The sequence below is a fragment of the Erythrolamprus reginae genome, chromosome 1 (assembly GCF_031021105.1).
Source record: "Erythrolamprus reginae isolate rEryReg1 chromosome 1, rEryReg1.hap1, whole genome shotgun sequence".
Lineage (NCBI taxonomy): Eukaryota > Metazoa > Chordata > Lepidosauria > Squamata > Dipsadidae > Erythrolamprus > Erythrolamprus reginae.
Genome location: NC_091950.1, coordinates 58,905,331 through 58,933,121, shown reverse-complemented (window position 1 = coordinate 58,933,121; position 27,791 = coordinate 58,905,331). Strand labels below are relative to the sequence as shown.

Below are 27,791 nucleotides of genomic sequence, written 5' to 3'. Positions count from 1 at the left end.
TTTTTAAAAGATTCCACATTCCAATAGAACTTTTATATATATTTACAAAGATATTTACATTTCACCGGTCCTTTGTCACAATAAACTGATAAACCTTCAGTTACAGGTTCCTTCATTAATTAAAGGTTTCTACTAAACTCTCAAATTGCTGCATATTTCCACAAGTTTAAACAACCTGTACAATTCCAAGGAATTTCAATCTGGAATAAAAAGTCATCCATAAAATCAGAATCAACTGGAAGCAAACAACTTCCCATTCAACTGGACTTTATCCTAAATGTATTTGGCTTATATAATTGGACTAGTATTTTTAACAATGAGACAGTTGCGAGTGTTACTAAAGAGTCTTACCCATACCTGCACTTAATGGAATACATGTTTGGATAAAAAAATAAACTCTTATTCTATATATTTTTACAGATGCTAAATTAATCATAAACATTTTCTCCCTAGCTATATTGAAGGTTCATTATATCAACAGGCTGATCATTTGTCTTTGTATCTTTCTTCAGTCTTCAAGTAGCAGCTCCAATTCTTCTATTGGTACCCGTACTCGCAGTTCTTTCTCAGCCATTAGATCGAGGGTCTCTTGCAGCTCATCTGGAAAGTATTCTATAGCATCCATATATAACACCTGTAAATATAGAGGTCAATAAAGAATCATCAATTCACCTCAGTGCTTTGATAAATCAGACCTAGTTTTCTGATTATATAAAAGAACAAGTATGCAACAATGATTTATCAGATGTGTATGCTCCCTGATTCAACAATTCTGGGTGGCCACAATGAAGAATTTAAAATCAATTACACATAAAAATGGTAGCTGGGGTGGGAGAGGGGGAGTATCATTTATCATTATTACAAAGTAATGAAACCTACTTTTGTCCAGGGACAGTTTTGAAGCGCTCTGTAAAATATGCCTTTACTTTTTGCCTTATCTCCCAAAGAAACCTGCAAAGGGAAGAGAAAACCTGCATTTTAAAGGGGCAATCGTTTAGAAAAGCTATGATTTACAGTATGTATTTTTAAATTAGAGATTAAGAAAGAAATGAATGAACATAACCAGTTGTGATCAACGAAAGGGAAGTGATAATTTTCAAAAAGCTCTGTGCAGCTGGTCCAGAAAAAAGTCAAGGAAACAAACATTATGAATTGCCCTTAAGAGCCTTCCCTGGCCTGGTAGTAGTTGTGGTAAGGAATACAATTTAACTTCCTCACTTTCCAAATGGGTGCAGCAGGAAATAATCCCAAAATATAAGGAACCACAGTGAACTTTTATGGTGTCCCCACACTCAGGATTTTAAGCGTGGATTAGGAAACCTCTGGTAGAAAGTAAAAGTACTCACATAACCATCTTCAAAATTGTCCTAATCCCACTTCCCAAAAGACAGATCTAAATTATCATTTTGAGAATCTCTGAATGTTCTAAGAGTATGGGATGGTTTGCTTTACCCTAATTTAAAAGAATTTAAGGCTGAAGTTGGGCCACAAATACCTACATTTGGGGATGTAAAGAAAAAAAAATGAGTGTAAAGAGCAGATTCACTTAAATTTAAACCAAATACTGCACGGCTGAAATTATGATTTGAGCAGCACAATTTTGGGCTACTAAGAAAAGCTACACATGGCCCACCGGCTACCCATCCCTGCCCTATCAATTACTAGAATTGTAATTGGTAAAGGAAGAATATACAAATTTCATTACTGTATAGGTATATTAAAAAAATGACAATCTAATCTTTACTTTCACAGATGAGGAAGCAAATTTTCTTTTTTTCCCCCTTTTACAAGTAACTGCTTCCTCCTGACAACCTGCTCCTAGATCTAGGAATAATATGGCAAATTAATGGAAAATTAAAGATTCACTTAAATAAAGGTTTCCTCGGTCCACTCATTTCTGACTCGAAGGAGGTGGTGCTCATCTCTGTTTCTTAGCTGAAGGAGCCAGCATTGTCCAAAAACATTTTACATGATCATGTAGTCCCACCAAGTGATACCTATTTATCTACTCGCATTTGCATGCTTTCAAACTGCTGGGTTGGCAGAAGCTGGGGAGAGGACAGGCGGCACTTGGATCTTGAACCCAGGTCATCAGCTTTCTAGCTGACAAGCTTAGTGTCCCTTATATTACTTTAACAAAGATGACACAAAATATCAAAACAAATATATTTAATATATAAACAACTTTCTACAGCGATTTTGCAATCCAAATACTACTTCCACTGTACTCATAGGCATAAAACCAATTGTACCGTTCCAAAAGTTTTTAATCAGTAATATATTCAGAGGTTACCTACAGGATTAGACAATGTAAGGCAAATGTTGATGCACTTACCACGAAGCATATATACAACCTCCAGAGCAATGGACAATGGGCACCGTTTTCAGTCTGAGTTGCATGTTCAAATAAAGCTTTGATTCGATTTGTTAACCCAATTTCAGGAATGGTGGCATACACATCTCCAGTCGGCTCCCTGAAGAAAAGCAAAAACTGAATGGTCACAAGAGAATCAAGAATCTTCATTAGCACATAGGAAAAAGTGGGCAATATGTGACTAAGGTTCTCCCGAGGGCTTTAGAATAAGCTGCATAGGATATCTCGCTTTATATTTAATATAAAATAAATATACACTGCTCAAAAAAATAAAGGGAACACTCAAATAACACATCCTAGATCTGAATGAATGAAATTGTCAGGCCGAAGTCTTCATGTGGAGTTAGAGAGTATAGTATTCTCATTGAATACTTTGTTCTGTACAAAGTTGAATGTGCTGACAACAAAATGAAATTGTCAATCAGTGTTGCTTCCTAAGTGGACAGTTTGATTTCACAGAAGTTTGATTCACTTGGAGTTATATTCAGTTGTTTAAGTGTTCCCTTTATTTTTTTGAGCAGTGTATTCAATATTTATTTTCCATGTTCATATTTTCATTTTGTATATATAATAACTTTTCTTGGCAATGACTGCAGTGGGGGAAAAGCTAGTCATCAGCTCCTAAGAGGAAGAAAGCCAACTAAACAACAAAGGTAAGAACAGAACTGGTGGCTGGACCAGTTAAACCATGCCAATTGGATATGCTAGAGCCAACATATACCATCCTCTCCTGTACTTGCCTATATATTGCTCATCTCCCTTAGGTGCCACTGCATTGGAGTCAAATGGGGCATATTCAACACAACTGACCATCCCAAATCTAGGTAAATTGATAGATCAGATGAATCAGATAGTCAAAGGAGGGCAGTAGTAGCAAAGCACAAAGAGAGAGGATAGGCTCAACAGCATCGTTCTATTTACTTGTAAAATTTTTCAAGAATTTGTCTTGCCAGAACCTGGGAGCAACCAAAAGGCTATGGTTGCTTAGGTTCAGTCATCCAATCTGAAAGGGCTGGCTGACAGAAGGCGGTTGTTTCAGGTTCAAAACAAAGCATCTTTTCTATTTCATGCAGAGCTCTTCTCCAACTGACCTGACCATCGTTATGGAGATGACATTACCTCTGGACCCTTTCAATTAGTTTTTTCCTCATTTGCTCCAGCTGGATTGCAAACAGCCAAGGCTCCACCAATTGTGTCGTTCTTGTAACAGCATCAAAAAAACGCCGGGCTTTGCTAGCATTGTGAGACTTGCTTTGGATCTGGATGTATGAACTCCAAAAAGACTGGTTGCTGGGATACCTCTTTAAAACCTCCAACAGTACTTCACGGAGAAGACTCAAAGGATACACACTGATTTTCATGTGGAACCGGAGCAAGCTTACATGCATGAGGGAGAGGGCTTCAAGAGGCGTAGTAGTGAAATGTTGACCACTAAGCCTTTCTCCAGGATCCTTGTCTTTCAGCTTTTGAGAAACCTGATGATATATTGACATTGCAGAGTCAATCCCAAGAGTTAAATATTGGAAAAGGCTATAACAACCAACCAAACCAATCAGATGGCTGGAATCACTAGCACATTCTTGATCAGAAGTGAGGTTTTCAGTTAAACAATCTTGAAGTAGGTGCTCATATGTTTTCCGAGCTTTCAGAACATTCACTGATGATACTTGTCCATTATAGGGAACGTAAGGTCCCTTTTCAGCCAGTTTGGTCAATATGTATGTTGCACGTGATTCTACAGCTCCTTCTAGATTGACTAGTAATTCTGCTTCCAGTTTAGCATAAAGAAGGCTAAGATGACAGAATTGGGGGTCTTGGATGCCACTAATTCCAGCCATTCCCAAAGCTGTATCAAAAACTTTTCTAGCATCTTCTATATTGCCAAGTAGCCACTCCAGGTAAGCATATAGTTGCCAAAGTGAAACATTATTTCTGTTGTCAGGTGCCTTAAGAAGATTTTTAGCTAATTTTTTGCTTTTCTTGCCTTCTAATTTTAGTTTCTTTTTCTTTTCCATTTTCAAATACTGAGTGACCTACAAAGTCAACACAATCAAATGAAGAAACAGCTTTAAAATGTAATGTATACAACGATTTTATTTATTTCTATGCATTCTATCTAGGTCCACCAATCAACTGCCATATATCTTTGCTATATTCATATACTTTTTGTATTTTTACAAATGTTCTACACCAGGGATCCCCAACCTCTGGGCGACGGTTCACTTCCGGGTTGTGTCCTATTCACAACTGGGTCATGTGCATGGTGGGCCGGTACCAGTGATGGGCTACCAACATGTTTACTATCACACTGTGGGCATGGCTTATGCAGGACGCCCTGCATTTTCTTTCCACATCTTTCAGTACAAATTGGGTGCTCTGGGGTGGAGTTCCATTTTTGCTACCCCACTGCGTTTCCCCCTCCCCCCCGGGTAGTAGCCCACCCCTGGCTGGCACACATGAGCAGAGTCCCACTCACATGAGCTCCAGTGCTCACAGTCCCACTCGCGCAAGCAGCGCCCCAAAGGCTTCTCTCTTGCATGAGTGGAACTGTGCGGGAGCGCCAGCCCATCGCTCACCTGGCCCTGTTCCCCTCTCCACCCAGAGCTGAGCCACCAAAACACCTGCTCCCAATGCTCTAAAACTGAAGCAATGAGAACAGAGGCTGAATGGGACGAGTGCACCCAAGTTTCATCGAGACTCACTGAGGCTACCCGTGCAGGACACCCCATCTGCTTTTGGAGGGTTGGGCAGCCTTGGTGAGTTTGAAGGAACATTAGACTGTACGCCTAAAGACAGAAGGAAAAGGGGGGACATGATCGAAACATTTAAATATGTTAAAGGGTTAAATAAGGTTCAGGAGGGAAGTGTTTTTAATAGGAAAGTGAACACAAGAACAAGGGGACACAATCTGAAGTTAGTTGGGGGAAAGATCAAAAGCAACGTGAGAAAATATTATTTCACTGAAAGAGTAGTAGATCCTTGGAACAAACTTCCAGCAGACGTGGTTGGTAAATCCACAGTAACTGAATTTAAACATGCCTGGGATAAACATATATCCATCCTAAGATAAAATGCAGGAAATAGTATAAGGGCAGACTAAATGGACCAGGAGGTCTTTTTCTGCCGTCAGTCTTCTATGTTTCTATGTTTCTCTTTTCCGTGGACAAAAGGCTTTGGGGGAGCAATTTTGCACTGCCTTTGCAAAATGTTTTTGCGTGGATAAGTCTGACTGTCCTCCAAAGGATTCTCTTTCCTCTTGCGTGAGTAGAACTGTGTGAGCATGTGTGCACACTGGCTGTTCATGTGGTCCAGTTCCCCTCCTCCTCCCCCACACCAGGCCACCAATGCACAAAGGTTGGGGAACTATTGTTCTACATAACCTCTACATTCATCACTTACTCTAAACCAGTATTTCTCAATTATTTTCTGTTACGCCCCTCCTAGGAAGAAGTAAACATGTCCCCCCCCCCCCCCAAACTTTCAGTCGGGACGATTGCTTACATTATTTGGCATGTTTTTGCTGAAAAAACTCAAGCTGCTTATTAACATGATTGGGGTGTAATATATTTAACTGTCGCCTTAATTCATGTTGTTCTCCGCCAACATTTTTAGACACAATAAACATAATGGGAATTCCTTGTCTCCTACCATAATCACAGTGAAGCCAAGCGCTACATATGCTTCATCATCTTAGCTTTCGGGAGGCTTACATTTGTCTCATTATCTCCGACTCTCTCCTCCTTTCTTTTCATCTCTGTTAAATATTTTACCATGGTATCTCTTAAGAGTTTGTTATCAGCACTTCATATCTCCTGCTCTGTGCTGTGTGTTATTGTTCGGTGCAAAAATCCCTACTTCCTGTGGCAAAAAAAAGCACGTTCTCTGGGGTCTCGTGCCCCCCTTGGCATTGCTCCGTGCCCCCCAGGGCACTAGTTGAGTAACACTGCTCTAAACCCACATCCAGAACATCCTATTCACAACCTACCATATTATATGCTACACCATAGGCTGAGATATCATATGTCGGATATCCTTTTCTATCCAAAACTGTCAATTTTAAAAAGCAGATTTGTAGATATAATGTATACATTTGATCTAATATCTTATAAAACAAGAGAAAGAACATTACCTTAGTGACTTCATACTGAAGCCAAAAAACGCATAGGTTAGATCTGTCTTTGCCTGAAAATAAGGGCAGCATCATATGGAAAAGGTTTTGAATAAATTGTTCTCCTTCCTTAGAGTGAGTCACATGCTTCTCTCCTTGGGCCATTGAGTCCATATGACCAATATTACTGACTCCAAATACAGGCATATCTAAAGAAGTCAGAATTCCTTGCTTGTTATACCCAGTGTCAAATGAGTTATTTTCATCCATCGCTATATAGAAAGAAGGTGGCAAAAGTCTACAGCTGCATGGAACTCCCAAGAATTGCAAAAATGAGGAGAGTACTTGAAACTGAAGCTCAGGGCTGGAAAGTCTTATCAATGATGGTCCAAGGTCATCAAATAAGACCTACAAAATATATAAAAGCTTTGTTATTGTAAGGAATGCATTTTAAACAAAAGCAGGCCTGAACCTAACATTTATCAGAGGAAACCAGAAAACAAGTTGGCACACAATTACAAAATCAGCACTAGGTACACAATCCTTCCAAAATCGGGATGTATGCTGATCAGTCAAAAACACATGAGCGAGGCACTATAGAAAGAATGGGGTAGATCCGTTGTATTTTTTACTTTGAAATACGGGAGATGATACTTCCACATTTTCCATGAAAGTCATGTGTTTTTGAAGATTTGCCCAGCCCACCTCTTCCTAGAAGCAGATGAAAATAATCATTCGGTATCAGCTTCCATCTTTGACTCGGGTGTGTCTACCAGCACCATAAAAAGTTTCTCTTAAAATAAATGTGGGTCATATTGCATCATACCAACCTGCCTCTCTGGATCTTCACAATCTTCTAATGACTGTTTCTTGTTCTTTTCTGGACGCCAGGGCAACCAGTGTCTGGCTTCCCGGGAACGTTCAACATGAAGCCAGTTTTGCCACTTTGGTAGAGATCTATCCTTTATTTCTTCTCCATCCTCTTCATCTTCCTCATCTTCATCTATTTGAAAATCGCATTTGTGAAATATGAAAATTGCATTTGTGGATATGTAAGGTCTAAAAAGTTGATTTCAAATTTAAAAAAGACCTGTTGTAAGATGGCCACGCCTGCTCATAGTAACTAAGACTGAGAAGGATGAGGGTGCATGCAAGTTCAATTTTCAACATCTCTGTCCTGGAATTTCCCATAGAATAATCATCTTTAAAGAAATGATGCCAAAGGGACAATGAGAATGATAAGATCAAGCCTGGGCAAACGGGTTTACCTAAATAAGAGTGTTCTTAGAGGAGAATAATGTTTTGAATTACTTCACGCTTTAAAAAAAGTCAAGAAATACAGTGTTTGTATTTCAGGATTTTTTTTTTAAAGGCAGTTTGCTCTAATTTATTATTTATTTATTTATTCGATTTCTAGGCTGCCCTTCTCCTGAGACTCTAATGCAGGGGTGTCAAACTCAATTTCATTGAGGACCACATCAGAGTTATGTTTGATGCCCAGGAGACGTGACTACTGTGGGCATGGCCAGCTCAACATCACTCGAGTCAGGGGTACTTGTGGTGGCCCGGGCAGGGCTCGGGGGATCCTCATGCAGCCCTTTGCCAGAAAAAATGGAGCTTGGGCCCACCCAAGCTCCATTTTCACTGGCAGAAACACTACAGCCCAGTCCTTTGCTGTTTCCAGGCCACCCCCCATAGGCCATTTCTAAGCACCCCGTGGACCGGATCCAACCTGTGTGCCTTGAGTTTGACACCCCTGCTCTAGTGGTTAAGGCACCAGGCTAGAAAACAGAAGACTGTGTCAGTCTCTTGAGGCACAAAACCAGTCCTCTGACTCAGCCCCAGGAAGCAGACAAAAGCAGACTGCTTCTGAAATCTTGCCAAGAAAATTGCATTAATTTGTCCAGGCAGTTGCCAGGAGTCAACACTGACTTGAAAGAACAAAAAGGAAAGAAAGAAAGAAACCAAGATCACAGTAAAACAAGTGCTCACTGTTCATAATCAGTGACAACCTTGTCCTTCACCAAATAAATGACAAAAAACAAAGAAACTTAGTCCTCCAATTCACATGCTCATATACCTGTCATTTACAAGCTGAATAAATGTTATTGCTAAAAGTCTTTAATTGCGTCAATATCTTGACTTTAATCATCCAAGGGCTTTTTCCTATCCGAATAATAATTTATTAGATTTGTATGCCGCCCCTCTCCGTATGCTGCCCCTCTCCAAAGCAATGTACATAACTCAATCCTCACCAACATCAGAAGGAAACTGAAAAACAAAAAAATGTGGGCAACTCTTCTGTTTTTCAAATCAATCCTTTGGGATTGAATTTTTTTTTTCTTAGGTCCAACAAGATGATTGCAGATGGCTATTTTCCAGGTTAGCTTAACTTAACTTATGCCTTAAGAAATATTGACGTACAACTCCCATTCTTCTTCAGTAAGCCAGACAGTATCCATGCTGGCTGATGTAAAATGGGATTTATAATCCCATAAATCTAGAAAGCAAAGAACTGTTCTAACTGTTCTAATTTGCGTACACAATGAATCATATCAGTGTGACTGAAGACATTTCATAAATTATCTATTTCTTTTGGGGAAACAAGAACCAATAGAAGAGTGTGACTTTATCATGTGCCCTGGCTCTTCTCAGATCTGAAATGCAAGGTATTTACCGGGTGGGTTGATGAGCACCCAGCCCCCTTTCTCTTGTTGATGCATCCAGGCCTTCCAACCTTTAGCTCCTTTTTCTCCAACTCGAGGCTCTCCGCTGTCCCAAAAGGGTTCAAAGAATTCCCTCTGGAGTTGGGGATGGGAAATGAATAAGCACACAAAATTACAAGTGCAATCTACTTTAAAGAAGAGTCAAAAATTCATTAATCACTTTAAAATGTCCTTATAATCTATAAACCTTATATCTTCCCCCTGATCAATGAATGTTTTAAGTATGAGTGTTGAATGATTGGTTTGATAGGTTTTACTTTCTTTTAAATTGAATTTAATGGTTGTTTTTAATGTAGTATTAATTGGAGTTATATTATTGTTCTGTTTTTGTATATGCTGTGAGCCGCCCTGAGTCCTTGGAGAGGGGTGGCATACAAATCCAATTAAATAAATAAATAAAATAAATATAATGTTTCCCATTATATGGCTGGGGTTTTAAATATAAATGTATTTAAATTTATTTTATTTAAATAAAGTTATTTAAAAAGTTAGGACAAATGTCTTCCAATGATTATGCTGCCACATTCTATTACTTTTTAAAAAAGCTTTTCTTCTTCAAAATTGTCCAGAGGGCCGGGCCCCCCACAGAGAAGGCTCTTCCCCTAGGTCCCGCCAGCCGACATTGTTTCGTCGACGGGACCCTAAGGAGACCGACTCTGTGGGACCTCACCGGTCGCTGGGATTCGTGCGGCAGAAGGCGGTCTCGGAGATAGTCTGGTCCTATGCTAGAGGCTCTCTGGAAGCCATAAATGCCCTCCCAGAGCTTCTGTGCTAGCCAAATATCAGCAGGCCGGCACATACATGCACGTTTGAGCTGAGCTAAGGCTACAGCTCGCGTGCCAGCAGATATGACTCCGCATGCCACCTGTGGCACCCATGCCATAGCTTCACCATCCCTAACTTAGTTGTTCCACAAATCAAGCTAATGAGTTTATGGCTAAGACAAGATATAGACTTGGGACATCTCAGCTCATCATTACTACTTATACTTATCATATAAAAGAAACATTCTGTTCCAAATAAATAAATAGAAATTTGCATTTACTGTGCTATCTACACTAGTATTCTGGTTAGAAGCCACTTTAAGGTTTGAATCAATTCCTGCTTGAAAAATTATTTTAGAATTGCTTAGCTTATATAATCTTCAATCTTTCCTGTTTTTTGGAGTCACCATGACAATAAAGCACTGTAATCACCCCTTATTACCTCAAGCAATAAAAACCAATAAAGAAACCAAAGGATAATGCAGTTACATCTTTCTGACATTTCTTATTTGGTTTTTATTTCATTGTTCGAGGTTGGCTATGACAACCTGCCAACCACTAATATATTTGAAACCAAGCCTTGTGGGCATGTAAACTATAAACAAGTATAAAATGCATATTATTATTATTATTATTATTATTATTATTATTATTATTATTATTATTATTATTGCAAAACTGCATTCACGTTATTACACTATTTATTGCTAAGCAAAGCCTCCCTCCTCCAAGCTGGTGAGGCGCAGATTTTCATTGCTTCCCACATCCATGAGCTAGAGGCCAGGGGTCTCCAACCTTGGCAACTTTAAGACTTGTGGATTTCAACTCCTAAAATTCTTCAGCCAGCAAAGCTGAGAGTTGAACTCCACAAGTCTTAAAGCTGCCAAGGTTGGAGACCCCTGCTATAGGTCACGACCCATTTGCAAGGTGCAAGTCAATTTGGTCTGGGCTTATTTGATTATAGAAAAACTTACTGAGCAAGGCAATTAATGATTGTATTTTTCCATGGCAAACAACCTAAAGTGTTTTCAACACTAACATGTTTTCTAGTTTAACATAGAAACATAGAAGACTGACGGTAGAAAAAGACCTCATGGTCCATCTAGTCTGCCCTTATACTATTTCCTGTATTTTATCTTACAATGGATATATGTTTATCCCAGGCATGTTTAAATTCAGTTACTGTGGATTTACCAACCACGTCTGCTGGAAGTTTGTTCCAAGGATCTACTACCCTTTCAGTAAAATAATATTTTCTCATGTTGCCTTTGATCTTCCCCCCAACTAACTTCAGATTGTGTCCAAATCATGATTAATATCTCCCTAAAGGACATCCAATAAGACCAGTATAGAAATGCATAGAAATATGCATTTATATATATATATGTTCGTGGAACAAACAAACCCAAAGAACAAAGCAATAGCATGACCTCTGGGTAATGGAAATCATCAGCTGGATTCATACATTTGTCAGGTTCTTAGCTTGTTTTAAATACATTAGTTACGGAAGGAGAAATTGGAAGGAATGGGAGAGGCTAGTTTTTTACCTGTCCTCTTGTTGGCAGATCTTTGACATTATCTGGTTTAAAAAAGGTAAAGTCTAGCAGCGCTTGGAACAGGGACACAGCTTTTTCTGAATGGCCAGCCTGCCTAAGGAAATGGCACTGCTGAAGAAAAATGGCTTGGGAGAAGAAGGGGGAAAAAAACATTTCATGTAACAGCTGTTCAAATACAGATGACAATTTCCTTCTTTTTTGTTATTTATGACCGCATCTCTATTAGCAAGTTCCAGAGTTTGAATTACAACCACGTTAAAAAAAAATGAAGGCATATAACCACTTAAGTAATACTTTTTAAAAGAAATCAAGGTTGCCAACCACAATTAATCATTGTTTTCTTTCAGCTCAAACTTAAAACGATCCAAGATTTTGTGTAACTGCAAATAGAAGTAACTTTTTTGAGAACAGAGGTCCAATTCATGAATGCAACAAGGAATATTTTGGAATACAGTAGGTGTATAGCAGTAGTGGGTTCCAAATGATTTTGCTATTGGCTCACACACGCAACGCTTCTGCGCATGCACAGAAGCATCCCAGGTGGGTGGGCGGAGCCTCCTGCCACCCCCACCACTGGTTCAGAGAACCAGGTCGAACCCACTTCTGGTGTATAGACAATTGCACATTATGCAGATCAATTCAGAGTGACCCCACCCAAACCACTTCCTGGAGAATCCACCTTCTACTGTGTTCTTTTCACTATGACAGGCAATAAAAGAAATAACCACTAAGTGGCAGAAGCCTTCAATGTAACTTTCTTCATCATCCCTGTTCAAAGTCTGCTGTATCTTCTTAACAAGACTTTTTAAAAAAACCTATATACAGTAGTTATAAATGACTGACAATTGCTTCATATTCTTAATCAATGAATGAAAGTATCAGGCAAGATCTACTCCTCCTTAGAGGTACAATTTTAAAATGAGCCCTCATTAAGTCCGGCACCCAATAGCTTGTTTTTTAGCACTTGCCCATCTGGGAATGTCTATCAACTTTAATACATTGTCAACATTAATTTACTCCAGCCCTGGCAAATGCTGTTCAGACTGAGCCCAATGTGGTTCCCAAAAAGAAATAAAATTCACAGAAGATTCAGTTGGGTACCTGAAAGTATTTTTAAATACTGCTGCTAACCTAACAACAAGCTCATCTTTCAACTATGTTCTCTGATATCAAAAATAGCCAGCCTAGCTTCCCTAATCTGAGGCCTCCAGGAACTACTACACCATAACTCTTGTCAACTCCAGCTAGTAAGAGCACTGGGAATACTGAGGGTGATTGGAACTGTAGTCCAACGCTCTAGTCCAAGGTCAACAAATTCCAGCAGAGGGCCTCCTTGGCTTCTAGTGGGTTTATGTTTTAAATATATAAGCCCAACCTTCCCCAACACAGCTTCTTCCATATACGAAGAACGAATTCCCACAACTACTAACCAGCTTGGCAAATAGCGATGCTGAGTCTTACAGCCCAACTGCCAAAATTGAAGGCTAGAACAAATGAAGAATGTGCAGGATTCAGGGGAACAACTCTTTTGCCTGAACAAGCAAGCTTATTTAAGGATTTCCGCCAAGGGCAAGATCATTATTAGTGATCCCATAATACAGCAGAGAACCATCCTGTATTAAAGTCGCTCTAAAAGAAATGACTTGAGATCTGTGTGGAAAAAACAACTACAGGGGACTTTTAGATCAAAAGGACATTTGACTATGATTCAAAATATGTTTTTTTTAAATTTACCGTATTTTTCAAAGTATAAGATGCACACACACACACCCGTAAAAGGAGTGAAAATTTGGGTGCATCTTATACACCAAATGACGTTCCACCCACCCGCCTGTTCCCACCCTTTGGCCTCTGCCTCCCAGCAATTTGCCTCCTTGCAGCAAACAACAAGTTTCAGTTTCAGCACAACCTTATTAGCACAAGCAGCTGATTGTCCTCCTAACCATCAGCTGTTTCAGGCTGCAGGGATTGCCATTGCCTATTGCTGCACACCCCATTTTTGGCCTCTGTGCATCCTCCTTTCAGGCTCCACATACCCCATTTCCCCCCCCATTCCGATCCCCGCTGTCCAGAACAGGCGGCAAACGGGGCACGCAGAGGCGGCAATAGGCTATGGCAATCCCTGCAGCCTGAAACAGCTGATCATTGGGAGGTGACAATCAGCTGCTTGTACTAACCAGACTGTGCTGAAACTGAAACAGGCTGTTTGCTGCAAGGAGGCAAATTGCTGGGAGGCAGAGGCAGATTTATTTGTCTCCCCCAAAACTAGATGTGTCTTATATTTCGTAGCATCTTATATTCCAAAAAATACAATGTTTTTTTCACATCTTCTCCCACCACTCCTCATATCAAAAAAGTATGTTTTTGATTGAGTCATGAGTTTCATAAGTAAAGTTTCTGTCAGCTGTAGCAATATCTACAAAAGCACCTTGAATTATAAAAGGGTCACAAATTAAAAAAAGAGAGAAAATTGGACCACCAAAACAGCCAATGATACCTCACCATGAACTATGCAAATCAAAAACTGAGATTAGACCTATTCTTCTTGTTCATCATTATCATCATCATGCCTCCTAAGTAAATACAAGCCCCCAATGACCCAAAAGTGTCATGACAGGAGAGAGGATTGGTCTTTTAAAAAGCCAAAGAAGCTCGGATGCCCTCTTACCTAGCATGGCTTCCTCTGTGCCTGGCAGTGCAGGATGGGATAACATACTGCCATCATTCACAGCTGATAATGTGCTCAGGCATTTTCCATAGCAGCCATGCGTTTTGGAGACCGTAAAGGTGCTGAACTGACTTTGGCAGAATAAGAGATATTTCTGCCACAGGGCTGGCTTGTTTGGATGCAAGAAAATCAACTTTTGCCATTCCTTCAACACAGCAGATGGCTCCCAGAACTCTATGCAAAGATTCAGCCGTGCTATTTTCAGGTCCACTTCATTTGGGTTGTTTTCTATCGCTCTTTCCAAAATAGCCAGCTTCTTCTCTAGTATTAGCTTGGATGATACTTTCCTCATTTCCCGTTCTCCCTCACTGATGGCATAACAGCTAGGATGTCTCATGAGCTCATCCTTAAAAATAAGAGGAACAAAAAAAAAAGAATAGAAGACATTTTAATTAAATTGAAATGGAATTAAGTGTCCTTCGGAAAAACTCACAACCAATCCAACTGCTGGTTTTGAAGGAAGTGAAATCAACGGCCAAGGCAAATGCAACGAGCCTGCTTAATCCCCTCCTTCCAATTGGTGCAAGTCAAGTCAGTCTGGTTCTCTTCGTTACATTCCAACAGGTAATTTGACTTTTAAAGAAATATATCTGAAGCGTATTACCGTATTTTTCAGAGTATAAAAACACACCTTCCCCCCTAAAAGAGGGTGGGAATTGGGGTGCATCTTATAACACCGAATGTAGCCCTTCTCAGACTCCTAAGCCTCTGTTTCAGAGGCTGAAAACAACCTGTGAAACCTGTTTCAGAGGCTTTTTTTTTTCCAGCCTCTGAAACCTCCATTTGAGAGGCTGGGCAGTGCTACAACCAGGGGTGGGCTGCTAGCCAGAACGCTAAATTGGGCTCGCCACCACATCTCGTGAGTGCTAGCGGGACCAGCGCGATTTTGCTTCTGCACCTGTGTAGTTAGCAAAATCGCGAATCGCGCACGGAACCGCAGGTGCGCCCATGTTTCGGCATGTGCGGAAGCGAAAAAAATTGCCAAAACACCGGCGTACCTGCAGCTCCGTGCGTGATTTTGCTAACTACACAGGTGCAGAAGCAAAATTGCACTGGCCCCGCTAGCACTCATGAGCCACGCGGCAAGCCCAATTTAGCGTTCAGGCTAGCAGCCCACCCCTGGCTACAACAGAGATTTCAGGGGTGAAAAAAATGCCTCTGAAATGGAGATTTCAGAGGCTGGAAAAAAGTCTCTGAAACAGAAGTTTCAAAGGCTGGAAAAATGCCTCTGAAACAGAGGCTTCACAGGCTGAAAAAGCGAGGCACAAAGCTCACAACAAACGAACCTGTTGTTAAAGTTCACCTCTGGGATTAGCTGATTGAGGGTATTCAGGAAGGCCATCCTCCCCCCCATCACCTTTTTTCTTATTTTCCTTCCCAAAACCTAAGGTGCGTCTTATACTCCGGTGCGTCTTATAACCTGAAAAATACGATAATTGTACATTAAGATTTTTTCATACAGGGAGTCCTTGGGTTACAATGACAATTGGCCGTGGGATTACTGTCGCTAAGCGATGTGGTTTTTAAACATGTCATGTGACTTCATCGCTTAGCAACAACAATCCTGGCAATCCCAGTTGCTATCATAACCCCGAGGCAAGTGGGTTGTTAAATAGGAAGCAGTGGGAGTCTCAGGTAAGGAGCACAAAGGTGTTGCAGAGTGTTTCAGGGGGTTGAGAGAGTCCCAATTGCAGGAGTGAGCACAGGAAAGCCAGGGACAGATAGCCTGGCCAGTGGTGACGCTGAGGATGGACAGAATGGAGTGCACAATGGCTTGCAACCTTCCCATCCACCTCTACATTGACTTTATGGAAAACTGGCAAGGAAGATCGCAAATGGCAATCATGTGATACGTAGGACATTGCAACTCTCCTAAGTGAAAAACTGATTGACAAGTATCTAAATCACAATCATGTCACTATGGAGATGCAGTGATGAAACTTTGAACATCACTGGTTCAGCACCATCACAACTTTGAACAGTCACTGAGGGAGTAATTGGTAAGTGATAACTACTTGTATCTATGGAAATTCTCAATCATCCAGGTCATGGTTGTGCCAAAGGTGTGTGGGAGTTTTCAAGAGGCAACTGAACATTTTCTTTGAAGACGTTTTGCTTTTCATCCAAGGAGCTTCTTCAGTTCTGACTGGACGGGCTGGATTCTCCATTTCCATTCCTTCCATCCCTCACCAAAACAAGAAAGGCCAGTTGCCTCTTGAAAAGGCACCTTTGGGACTACTTATATCATCTTCTTTTCACAGAAGATAAGAGTGGCAAAGCAGTGAAGGAATTGGTAGAATATTACACTGAAAACATACTAAGCACATGCCAATTTCTCAATCTGATATTCTAAAAATAGAGTGGAAATCTGCAGAATTAGGGGGAAAGGGGCATTTAAATTCGAATATGCAGAGAATATTCCAAAATCCAATCTGCTCCTCTAAAAGGATGGCCCTTGGTCATAACTTTACATTACAGCCTTAAACCTTAATACATACATGCCTACCTGAAAAGAAACCAAATCCATCCATGCTTTGACATCCCTGGGATTCTCTCTGACTTTGCAGTTATATTCTTCCACCTTTGCCATTAGTGGGGAGCTTACATTCTGGGAGTTTTCTTGAGGGTCTTGCTTATTTGGTAAGCCTTCTTCAGCAGAGGGCCCTTTTCCTTGTAGCCACAGTGTGGTCTGCAGATCATAAACTCCAAGAGGGTTTACCGAGCATGTCGGAGGAGCCTCTGCTGGATCTAGTTGCAAAATTGGTATCCAGGAGGCTGAGCCAGATGAGGAATTCTGATTTTTACCGCTGACATGAATGCCTTCTTCGTTCAGCAGTTTCCGACCACCTTTTGTGAAGTAGCGTTCTGGTCGCTTATACAATGAAGTTTTTTTTGCTGCTGAGCTTTCCCAAATAATACGTTGCTCCTTAGGTTGAAGGCCAAGGCAGAAGTTGCTTCGTCTCTTATACCTTTAAAAATAATAATTAAAACTGACTGTTCCCAAGGGAGAAAAGTCTCACAGACCATGATAATTGTAGCTTTAAGATTTTATTCTTGAGTATTTCCCCTAAAAACTCTCTGAGTCTCCGTCAGAGACTTCTAACCTGTAAGACATTGACATTCACCGTAACCAAACTATGAAAAAGTAAAGCAACTCCTACAAATTCTGCACTGCTCCTCAAATGGCAAAAATTAGGACTGCCCACTCAGAAACCTGACGGTTAATCATTAGTAGGTAGCTGCTTGATTTTTGCAATTATCTAGGATCCCTTATTAAAATGAAACTATCGATAATTTAAGTTTATGCCTTGCCATTTATTACTTAGAAGCAGGAAATATCACTTATTTTTATATTTTAAAAATAAGGAAGTTCATTACGTATAGAAATCAACAAAAGAACAAGGCTATATTTCCAAACTTGCAAAGAACTGATTAAAGAAATAAAGGAGACTGGCATAGATCTATTTCAAGCTTATTAGGTTTCATCAGCCAGCCATACTCTTCTAGGATTCGGACCTGGGCTGCTTAAGCCTTGCTAGGCAGTGATTTTTCCCTCTTTGCAAGTTTGGAAAAATATGGTATGGCCCCTGGAGTGGGGCTGAAAAGCCAAAAAGAAGCAGTGAGCTCCCACCCATAATTGGGTGTGGTGGGTGACTTGACAAACACACACACACACATGTATGTATGTGTGTATACATATATGTATGTATGTTTTTGTAGATTTTCACGGGTACAGGTATGAAGATCTTGGCATATTCGGGTTTCTTCCCGTGTAGGATTCAGAGATTTCTGGCGACGAGTGGGACCTCGTCGAAACGTCGCCAGAAATCTCTGAATCCTACACTGGAAGAAACCCGAATATGCCAAGACCTTCATATGTGTGTGTGTGTGTGTGTGTGTGTGTGTGTTTGTTTTCTGTCAAATCACCTGATATACCCAAATATGGGACAAAGCATTTTGCTTTCCTTTTGCTTCTCGGCACCCCTTAGGGCCAAATACAAGGCAGATAAATTGTTTTAAAGTAAAAAAATATAATATATATGTGTAACATATTTTTTGCTGATAATTGAAAAGCAAGGGAGACTAGTATAGATCTATTCTGTGTTTCCAATCACACTTGGCCAATTAAAAAAAAATTCTATTCTATCACTCCATCAGATTAATTGCCTGGTCACAAACTTGAAATCTGATTGTAGCTTTAAGATTTTATTCTTGAGTATAATTTTTCAGGGCATTTTTCTTGTCCACTGTTTATCCTCCCACTATTAAAAAGTAGGACCTACCCTTCTGCATATTAGGTGGGGGAGGGAAAACAGGACAAGGCCAGGCTAGAAATGCTGCAAAATGCTGCTGAACAATCAACAATAGAGAATTCCCAGATGCCAACTTGACTCCCTTCGATGTGAGAGTCAGGCAAGTCAACTGTGTTGCTAGAATGGCCAGGTGCAAATCCATTCGACTGTTGTCTCTGCAGAGTCGGAACTTATTAAATTAGAATTAAAACAGGACTCAGGTGGTGATTAGTAAACGAACTCACTGGGCAGAATTATGGCACTAAAGAGCAAATGTCTTTTCCTGTGACAACAGGCTTCAAAACATTTTTAAGGGCCTATTACAAATCTGGAAAGATTCTCGGGGGATTGTGTTATGTGCAAGACGAGTTGCCTATTAAAAGAAAAGTTGTACATTTTTTAAAAATAAAGAACAATCCTTTTTAAAACATCCCCATGCTCAGCAGCTTAGCTTTGATTTTTAATTCTGCAGTCAGCTAAATATCAGTACTAACCAGGACAATGCACCGAAAAATATCACAGCCAAGAACCCTATTGTGACTACAGAGCAAACTCCCAAATCCTAACTTCCCCTCTCACTGCCAGATCATGGAGCTTCTCTGTTTCACAACATTGAGCAGGGCCCACGGGCTGTTTGTTCTCGCATCTAGCCAAAATAAGTGAGGGAGGGACTAAAGGAAGAGAATATCGCTCAGCCTTCTACAAATTGCATAAAAGAAGAGGCCCCAAAAATGATCAACTAAAAATAGATTTTACTCATTCAATTCCAAAAAGACAAAAGAAAAAACGTAGATACAAATAAGAAAATCGTGAAATATGGACCTATGATAAACCATAAAATATACGATCAATAACTAACACAATTATACAGAATTATGAATTACGCAAATTAGTCATAGAAACTCCGCAACTAAAGTCACTACCATTAAGCGTCAACTATATAATTGACATATTAGTCCTACATGTATCATAGAAATTTTTAAAATTAAAATTATATATTTTATATATAGGATAAATATTTGTTTAAATACCTACCTATCTAGCTAATCTTACTTCACTGACGTTATGATATTCTGTAAAAATGCACCATAGAAGTCTATGTTATGTTTGTCTATTTTATTACTCTCTGTTTAATGTCATTTATTCTTTATGTAATTTTAACTAATAAAGTTTATTTTTAGAAAAAAGAAGAGGCCCGAGTTCTTCCTGAACGGAGATTATTAGTATTCTTAAATTATATTTAACTCACTAATATTATATAAACTGTTTACTGTTTAATCAATTCAGATTGATTACCTTGCAATGTTGCCTCGATATAACGACTTATATTGCCAATTTGCAGGGTCTGGCTTCTTATCAGTTCTGAATCCTTCGTTTGTCAAACCCTGAACGTCATCAAGCCAAGTAGAGGAATAGGGCACATTTGTGTTTTTTTCTTCTAAGCTGCAAAAAAAAAAAAAGAGGGAAGGGGAAAATAAGTATAGGTAGTCCTTGATTTACAACCATTTGCTAAATGACTGTTCAAAATTACAATAATACTGAAAGAAGTGGCATGACCTGTTTTCACACTTGCCACCTGTCAGGCGCTTCCATTCAAAATCCAGGAAAGAAAAAGCCCAACTCCATGTTGATAGAGATGAGTGCTTTTACTAACCAAGAACTGATAGTGACGAAAGGCAAGCAAGTTCTGAGGCAAAAGGCGGGTAAATGCATTCACAAAGAATCCCAAAACCCTCCCTCATAACCCCCCTGGGCAATTCATCCAATCCCCATGTCCCATGATTTCAGGTGGGTGCGCCAGTCGTTGACCTTGAATAGACTGTAAACATCTCCATGTACCCTGGCAGTATGCCAAGAGAACTTTTCTCCCTAATCGCCTAATCCAGTGATGGTGAACCTATGGCACAGGTGCCATAGGTGGCACACAGAGCCATATCTGCTGGCATGCTAGCTGTTGCCCACACAGCTCCAACGTGCATGTGTGTACCAGCCAGCTGGTTTTTGGCTTGCAGAGGCATTGGGAGGGCATTTTTGGCTTCTAAAGAGCCTCCGGGGGGATGGGGGAGGGCATTTTTACCCTCCCCTGGCTCCAGTGAAGTTTTTGGAGCCTGGGGAGGACGAAACACGAGCCTACTGGGCCTACCAGAAGTTGGGAAACAGACCGTTTCCAGCCTCCAGAGGGCCTCCGGGGGACTGGGGAAGCTGTTTTTGTTCTCCCCAGGCATTGAATTATGGGTGTGGGCACTCATGAATGCATGATAGTGCGCGCTTATGCTCTTTCAGCATCCGAGGGAAAAAAGTTTCACCATCACTGTCCTAATCAAACACAAGTGGAGCCATCTCCAGTACATTTCCCGCTCCCCCACCAAAATACCTAAGCTTCCCCCCCCCCATGCCCCGTTTCTACGGCAGCCAAAGCAAGCAGGCAGTTTGGAGGCTGACACCACCCTTGAAACACACTGAATATTGTCAGCCCCAGAGACATTCAGTAATTAAATAGTTAACTGTGTGTGTTTTATTAAGATCCTCCTATTATGATGTAATATCCTGCCACATCTAACATCACATCCTTCTTCTTCACTCTAACTTTCATTCTCCATTCTACCTCTATCATGTGAAGACATGTTTTATTATGTTGTCCATCGAGACATGTTTATTTTCTACTTTTATAATAAATGAAATCTTGTTTTGAACAAATGACTGGGCTTACATCTATCGCCTCCGCGGTGATTAAAGTTCTAACGGACTTTAATTATTTACAAACCGTGACACCCCGGTCCCATGATCAAAATTCAGATACTTGGCAACTGGCATGTATATACGATGAATGCAGTGTCCCAGGGACATGTGATCACATTTTGTCATCTTCTGACAAACAAAAGTCAATGGGAAACGAGAGTCACATAATAGCTGTGCTACTAATTTAACAACTGAAACGATTCACTTAACAACCATTGCAAGAAAGATTGTAAAATGGGGCAAAACTCACTTAACATCTTGACTAGTCTAGCAAAACAGAAATTTGGGGCTCAATTGTGGTCATAAGTCGAGGATTGCCTCTAGTACCAATCAAAACAAATCTAAAAAAAAATGTAAGCAGTATATATATTTTAAACCAACTGAAATGTTGGCTTTTTCTTATCCCTCAAGACCAATGAAAAGAGGAAAGAAACTACTGAAAATTTTACACATCATGTCAGCAGTAGGATTTATCGGTATCTCAGAAAAAAGCCACATCAGCTTCAGTGGAATGTGCCGCAAATTAATAGAAGTAGGTATTTCTGTATTCTCTTATTTAGAATTAGCTGGATTTGCATTGAGGTGCTCCAAATATAATTACCTTCCCTCCGCTGTTACTTAAAACAGTACTGGGGCTTAGCATTTTAAGGCCCCCTGTATTTTCTTTATGAGTTATTATATATCTAGAGTCATCAATATATATTATTTTTTGGGGGGGTGGAAGCATCTAACTGCAGAAGGACAATATGTACCACAACACCTTTTTCTAATATTTTATAAATAATCAGTTATTAACAAGAGCTAAGAAATACAAGAGACAACTCAATGTCATATTACAAAAGGATCACAAAGCTAAAGACAGAAATATTAAGAGATATTACCTTGATATATAGTACATATGCATTTAACATGAATAAAATGACTGATGGAAAGTATTTGTTTTATTTTGAAATCATTCCCAGTATTGTGCCAAAAACTACTATATTTTCTGCTCCATAAGATGTACTTTTTCCCCCTCCCAAAAGTGGGTGGAAATGTCTGTGGGTCTTATGGAGCGAATATGGGCAACAGGCAACAGTGGCGAACAGCAGCAGTGATCCCCACCATTTGGAACAGCTGATTGACAATATTCCGGGATGCTGATCCAACCCTCAAGTAGCTGCTTAGAGGCGAAGGCTCCAGTGTTCCCTGGCGGAGGCAGCAGACACAGAGGAAACAGGCTGTTTGCTATTTGTTGCAAGGACACTAACCAGATGAATACCGGATGGATACTAGGAGGCAGAGTCAGTATTTTTTACTTGTTTCCGCCTCTAACCTAGATGTTGTGAGCCGCCCCGAGTCTTCTGATAGGGGTGGCATACAAATCTAATAAATCTAATATAATAATGTGTCTTATAGTCAGGAGCATCTTATGGGGTGAAAAATGTGGCATTTCAAAATATTCAAAGAGTACATTTACAGAAAAGAGTTTGAAAAGAAAGGCAGGTTAAAGATCATCCAAATTTCTGAAATTCTAAAATGAGTGCTAAATTAATACATTAAGAAATCCAAAATAATCTGTTCAGAAACTTTTCCTGCTCCAGTTCATATTAATCTGAAGAGTTTGCAAAAGAATGTAAGACATGTTATTAGACACTTGTATATATTTCTGGTTAGCAAAAGAAGATAAAACAATTTCTTAAAATTCCAACCAGGAATTCAGATTCTGCTGATGATAAATGCCACATTCTATTATTTAGTTCTATTGCTTGTGACAATGGCAAATTTCTGCCTAATATGAATAACCACAAAAATGTGAATAATCCAAAATTATTATTCACAGAATATAACTTAGTATTATGATAGTGCCTCATTCCAAAGCCTAAATGATTAACTAATATTAATCAAATTACAGCTTCTCAAAAATTTACAGCCAATTACTCATTGATTTCAGTGGTATGGAGACTGGCTGCCAGTTATTCTAAACATTAATAATACAGCATACACTTATTTTAAATGGCTATCATTACAGCTTGATCTCGACAGTCAAGTCAGTTTATAATAATGTATTGTGTCTATTTGTTATTCATATCACAATGGCAATAAGAGAGAAGGAGAGAAATAACCCCAAGCTCCACGTTTTGAACAGAGGACAGACACTGCTAGTAGCATCTCCAAATATTGAAAAGAATGTACTGATCTCATTTAAACCTGCATTCTTTCTTTCCCATTCTAGTAATTCCAAACTCCAACAGGACTTCTATCTCCACATAAAAGTATTAAGGATTAGGGAGACTACCTTGACTGTTGATCACATTATCTGGCTTCAGGCCAGTCACTCTATCTTAGTCTATCCTACATCACAAAGCTGTTAGTTTGATGACAAAAAGCAACAGATTGCTCCTAAATGTTATGCCTTGAATTCCCAGATGAAAGACTTGATATACATGTAATAACAAAACAAACTGCCTTTTTTACTTTGACTCCATTACAATCCATCCCTAAAAGAAAGGATAGGAGACATCATAATTTTAACGCATGCTTAGTTGATTGATTTGAAGCACAATCTGGTACACATTTACTTGGAAATATTTTTCGGACTAGGAGACACACCGGTATATAAGACACACCAAGATTTCAAAGAGGCAAGTAGGAAAAAACCATTTTGTCCTCCCTGGCCCCTAGGAACACTCTCCAAGCCTCCCAAACTCTCTGCCTGCCCCGTTTCCCCCCAAAATGGGCCCATTTTTTACCTGTTTTTGTGAAAAACGGGGTACGCAGAAGGTTTGGAAGGCCTGCAGAGTGCTCCTGGGGGCTGGGAAAAGATAAAAATGCAGTTTTTGCAAAAATGACAATTTTTTACCCATTTTTTGCAACAACAAAAAAATGGGGTGAGGAGCACTCTGCAAGCCTCCCAAACTCTGCGCATTCCGTTTTGCAAAAATAGGATGCGGGGACAGACCTTTGGGAGGCCAAAAATGGCTGTATTCAGTGTATAAGAGGCACCAACATTTCAACCATCTTTTGGGGACGGGGATGGTCTGTCTTATACTCCGAAATAGTAAGTTGCACCAGACTCAAAAAGGCAAAATATGCATAAATTATTTTCATATCTGAATCGTCTTTGTCACTAATATTCAGAAAACGGAAGAAATGATTTGACCTACGAGAAGTGCAAGTTCAGAAATGAAATGTACTTACGTACTTCAATTCTGTTCCTCTTTTTTCATTATTTCTATCATCTCTCCCATCCTCTAATTCAGAACCACTAGTGGTCCATTCTTTCTTTCTTTTCTTTTTATTTTTCTTGTGATCTCGTTGCTTTTTCTTTTTCTTTCTTTTTTTAGGTGACGCTTGAACACTTTTGTAGGCTTCATTTTCTCTGGGGAGTTCAGAACTGGTGGCTGTATTGCTTATAAAACAAATAAAAATCACAATGATATTCCTATACCTATTGTAAAACAGAAACATCTAGGAGGTGTGCTACAAAATATATATTTTAAATAAAAGATGAAATCTGAAAAAGATGGCACAGATTACACAGCATACTTTAAAGTTCTCTCTTTCCAAACACAAAACAAGTTAAATATGAAAATTTAGGCTACAATTATAAAGTTCACAGTTAGGTTACATAACAATTTTTTTCATACAAAGCAATAAAATCATGTCTTTATATCTTATATTTGAGAGACCTAATTTGAGAGACCTGAAATCCAATTATTCCACCCACCAATCTTCTAAAACTTGTCTCACCTCTGGAACAAAGATACAAGATTTTGGGTTTTTTTAAATGAAATTTAGAGTTCATTTTAAGAGTGAAGAAAACATTAATCTGAGCAGCAGTGACCAATGATCATATTGTTCCATCTTCACCAAAGAATTAGAACTGATCATCTTATTTAAAGGAAGGAGAGAATTGAAAATAATAGTCTTTGTGATTTAGTGTGTATAAATACAAAATGCTACAGCAGTTATAAAAGCATGGGCATGGACACTTTTAACATGTCACAATCCTCTTTTTCTCAGACTGACCCACATGATGAACAACCCAACTCTCCACCGCAGATGCTGCTATTAATATACAAGAAACCAAACTGAAAGATAAAACTAATCATACATTTCTGTTTTAAAAGTACCTTATGAACAACAAAGCTAAAGATCATACTACCTTTGGAGTGGAGAAGCACAGTGGGTAATTTCTAAAACATTTTGGTGCAATCTCAGTGCATCTTCATTGCAGAAACTTTGATTTGTCAGCCAGTTCAAATCTAAAGATTCAGAAGAAAGACAGATAGTTAATATAACAATAAAACTCCCATTGTGTTTTTTTTACAGTTACGGATAAATCTTTATTATTTTCCTTTGCCTCTTAAATGCTAAGTTGTTTCAGCACAGATTGATAGCTTAGTGAGGCTATGATTTACCAAAGGTAGGGAGCAATTCTAAATATGTTTTTCAGTCTGCAATAATATCATATCCACTCATGTCCATTCATGAATCTGGCTAGTGGGACTGCTGTATCCTGACAGCCAAAAGACAGGGCCCTTGTTGCCCCTGACAATCACCTGAGTATGCGCCTTTCAGATACAGTAAGAAGCCCCAAATCTGTGGAGAAAAAGCAATGCTGCTCTGCACGGTACTGCTCCTTGTTTATGACACGCATCAACCTGCAAATCCCTTGCACTCTCAATGCCTATAGGCCTATGCATGAGCTTGTATTCGAGACCTGGCTGGGCAAGGGCAACTAGGATATCTTCCTGCTTGATCACCAGGGATTTCTTAAGGGAACTTGTAAGGATGTCCTCTGCGACTTATGAACTGAAACCCTGTCTTTCCAGGCTCCTTCATGCAGTTGGGATGGGGAGATGGTTTTCCCGAACTTGTCAGCTGTTATTGGCTCATTGTGAGAGGAAATGCAGCCAGCAATCTTTAAGGAAGCAGCAATGCACCCAATTCTCAAAAAAGCCCTCTCTGAATCCAAAAGTATGTGGAAGTTGGCCATCTGGATTTTTCAGAAGTCTCACCGTGTGACAGTTTTATAAGACACTCTCTCTGTCTCGCTCTCACTCATCTGTCTGTCTGTCTGTCTGTCTGCCTGCCTGCCTGCCTGCCTGCCTGCCTACCTACCTACCTACCTACCTATGATTTGATTTCTATGCCGCCCAATCCCATAGGACTCGGCGGCTTACAATAATACAAATATAATACAGTAATAAAAGAAGTCAAATATTAATAATAATCTATTTTTAAAAAAACAGTACAAAACTCATATACTAAAATTATATTTTAAAAAACCTTGTAAAACCCATGTCCAATCTATCAATCAAACATGACTCAAACATAGATGTTAAGATTCACGGGCCCCCAGGCCTGCCGGCAAAGCCAGGTCTTGACAGCCTTTCAGAAGGCTAATAGAGTGGGAGGGTGCAGGGAGCTGATTCCATAGAGCTGGGGCAGCTACAGATAAGGCCCTTTCCTGTGGTCCCACCAACCTACATTGCTTAGTCGACGGGACCCAGAGAAGGCCGATTCTGTAAAATCTTATTGGTCTCAGGGAGATATGTGGCAGGAGCAGTCCTGTAAATAGACTAACTACAAAACAGAGGAATATAAAGTGCCCATTGCATGTTTTCTGTTTAGAAACATAAAAGATTGGCAGCAGAAAAAGATCTCATAGTCCATCTAGTCTGCCCTAATACTACTTCCTGTATTTTATCTTAGGATGGATATATGTTTATCCCAAGCATGTTTAAATTCAATTACTGTGGATTTACCAACCATGTCTGCTGGAAGTTTGTTCCAAGCATCTACTACTCTTTCAGCAAAAGAGCCAGATCTTTTCTGACACCTTAACAGGGAAAGAGTATTTATTTTATTTATTTATTTTGTCAAGCATATACAAGGTAGTAGGTATTGGTATAAATATAAAACATTAGCGAGGTAGGTACAGGTAAATTAAGCAATAGGGCAGTAAGACAGGGACGGTAGGCACAATGGTGCGCTTATGCACGCTGTAACTGCCCGTTTCCTTTGTTAACAGATCCAGTTAATTGTAACTTTGGGCTGATGCAGCAGACAGGCCTTTCTATATGTTCAATATACTGTACTGTCAATTAATAGTTTCGGAACTTGTCTGCACATACCAAGGAATTATCAGGCACAGAGGAATCCAGAAGCGTCGGGACTACAACTCCCAAAAATCTCGGCTAGAGTAACCGTAGCCTGGCTCAGCGGTGAGGAATTCTGGGAGTTGTATTTCTATCCAATTCGGAAAGCCCTCAGCTTGGAGAACGCTGCAAAGGACAAAATAAGCGTCCGAACGAAGAGGAGCCTCTTTGTCCGCTTGTTACTAAGGGCAATAAGAGCAAACGTCATTACCTCTGCTCGAGCCTTCGCTTGCTTGTACGTCCTCGGCGTTAGCAACATCGGCAAAAGCAGGAAAAAGAGCCATCACCGTAGAGGCCGCGAAAAACCTCCAGAACGATGACTTCCGCTGCCGCCTTCAGCCATAGGGCAAGGAAGGCG

General features: G+C 39.8%; 1 protein-coding gene across 2 annotated transcripts; it reads right to left on the bottom strand.

Annotated features, from left to right (window-relative positions):
- On the bottom strand, positions 1-27,791 carry NRDE2 (NRDE-2, necessary for RNA interference, domain containing). 2 transcript variants are annotated; one of them, XR_011559245.1, is made up of 14 exons: positions 27,645-27,791; positions 25,435-25,534; positions 24,472-24,678; positions 19,845-19,991; positions 16,763-17,225; positions 14,197-14,602; positions 11,520-11,653; positions 9,160-9,283; positions 7,313-7,485; positions 6,504-6,890; positions 3,466-4,407; positions 2,336-2,474; positions 880-951; positions 1-634 (listed from the first exon to the last, which is right to left on the bottom strand). XR_011559245.1 is itself a non-coding variant. In XM_070753640.1 (14 exons), exons 1-14 carry the CDS (start codon positions 27,715-27,717, stop codon positions 509-511), a joined length of 3,465 nt encoding a protein of 1,154 aa, XP_070609741.1. In that variant the 5' UTR covers positions 27,718-27,791; the 3' UTR covers positions 1-508. The 2 variants fall into 2 exon arrangements, 1 of the variants encoding a protein (XP_070609741.1); XM_070753640.1 differs by having other exon boundaries at positions 3,494-4,407.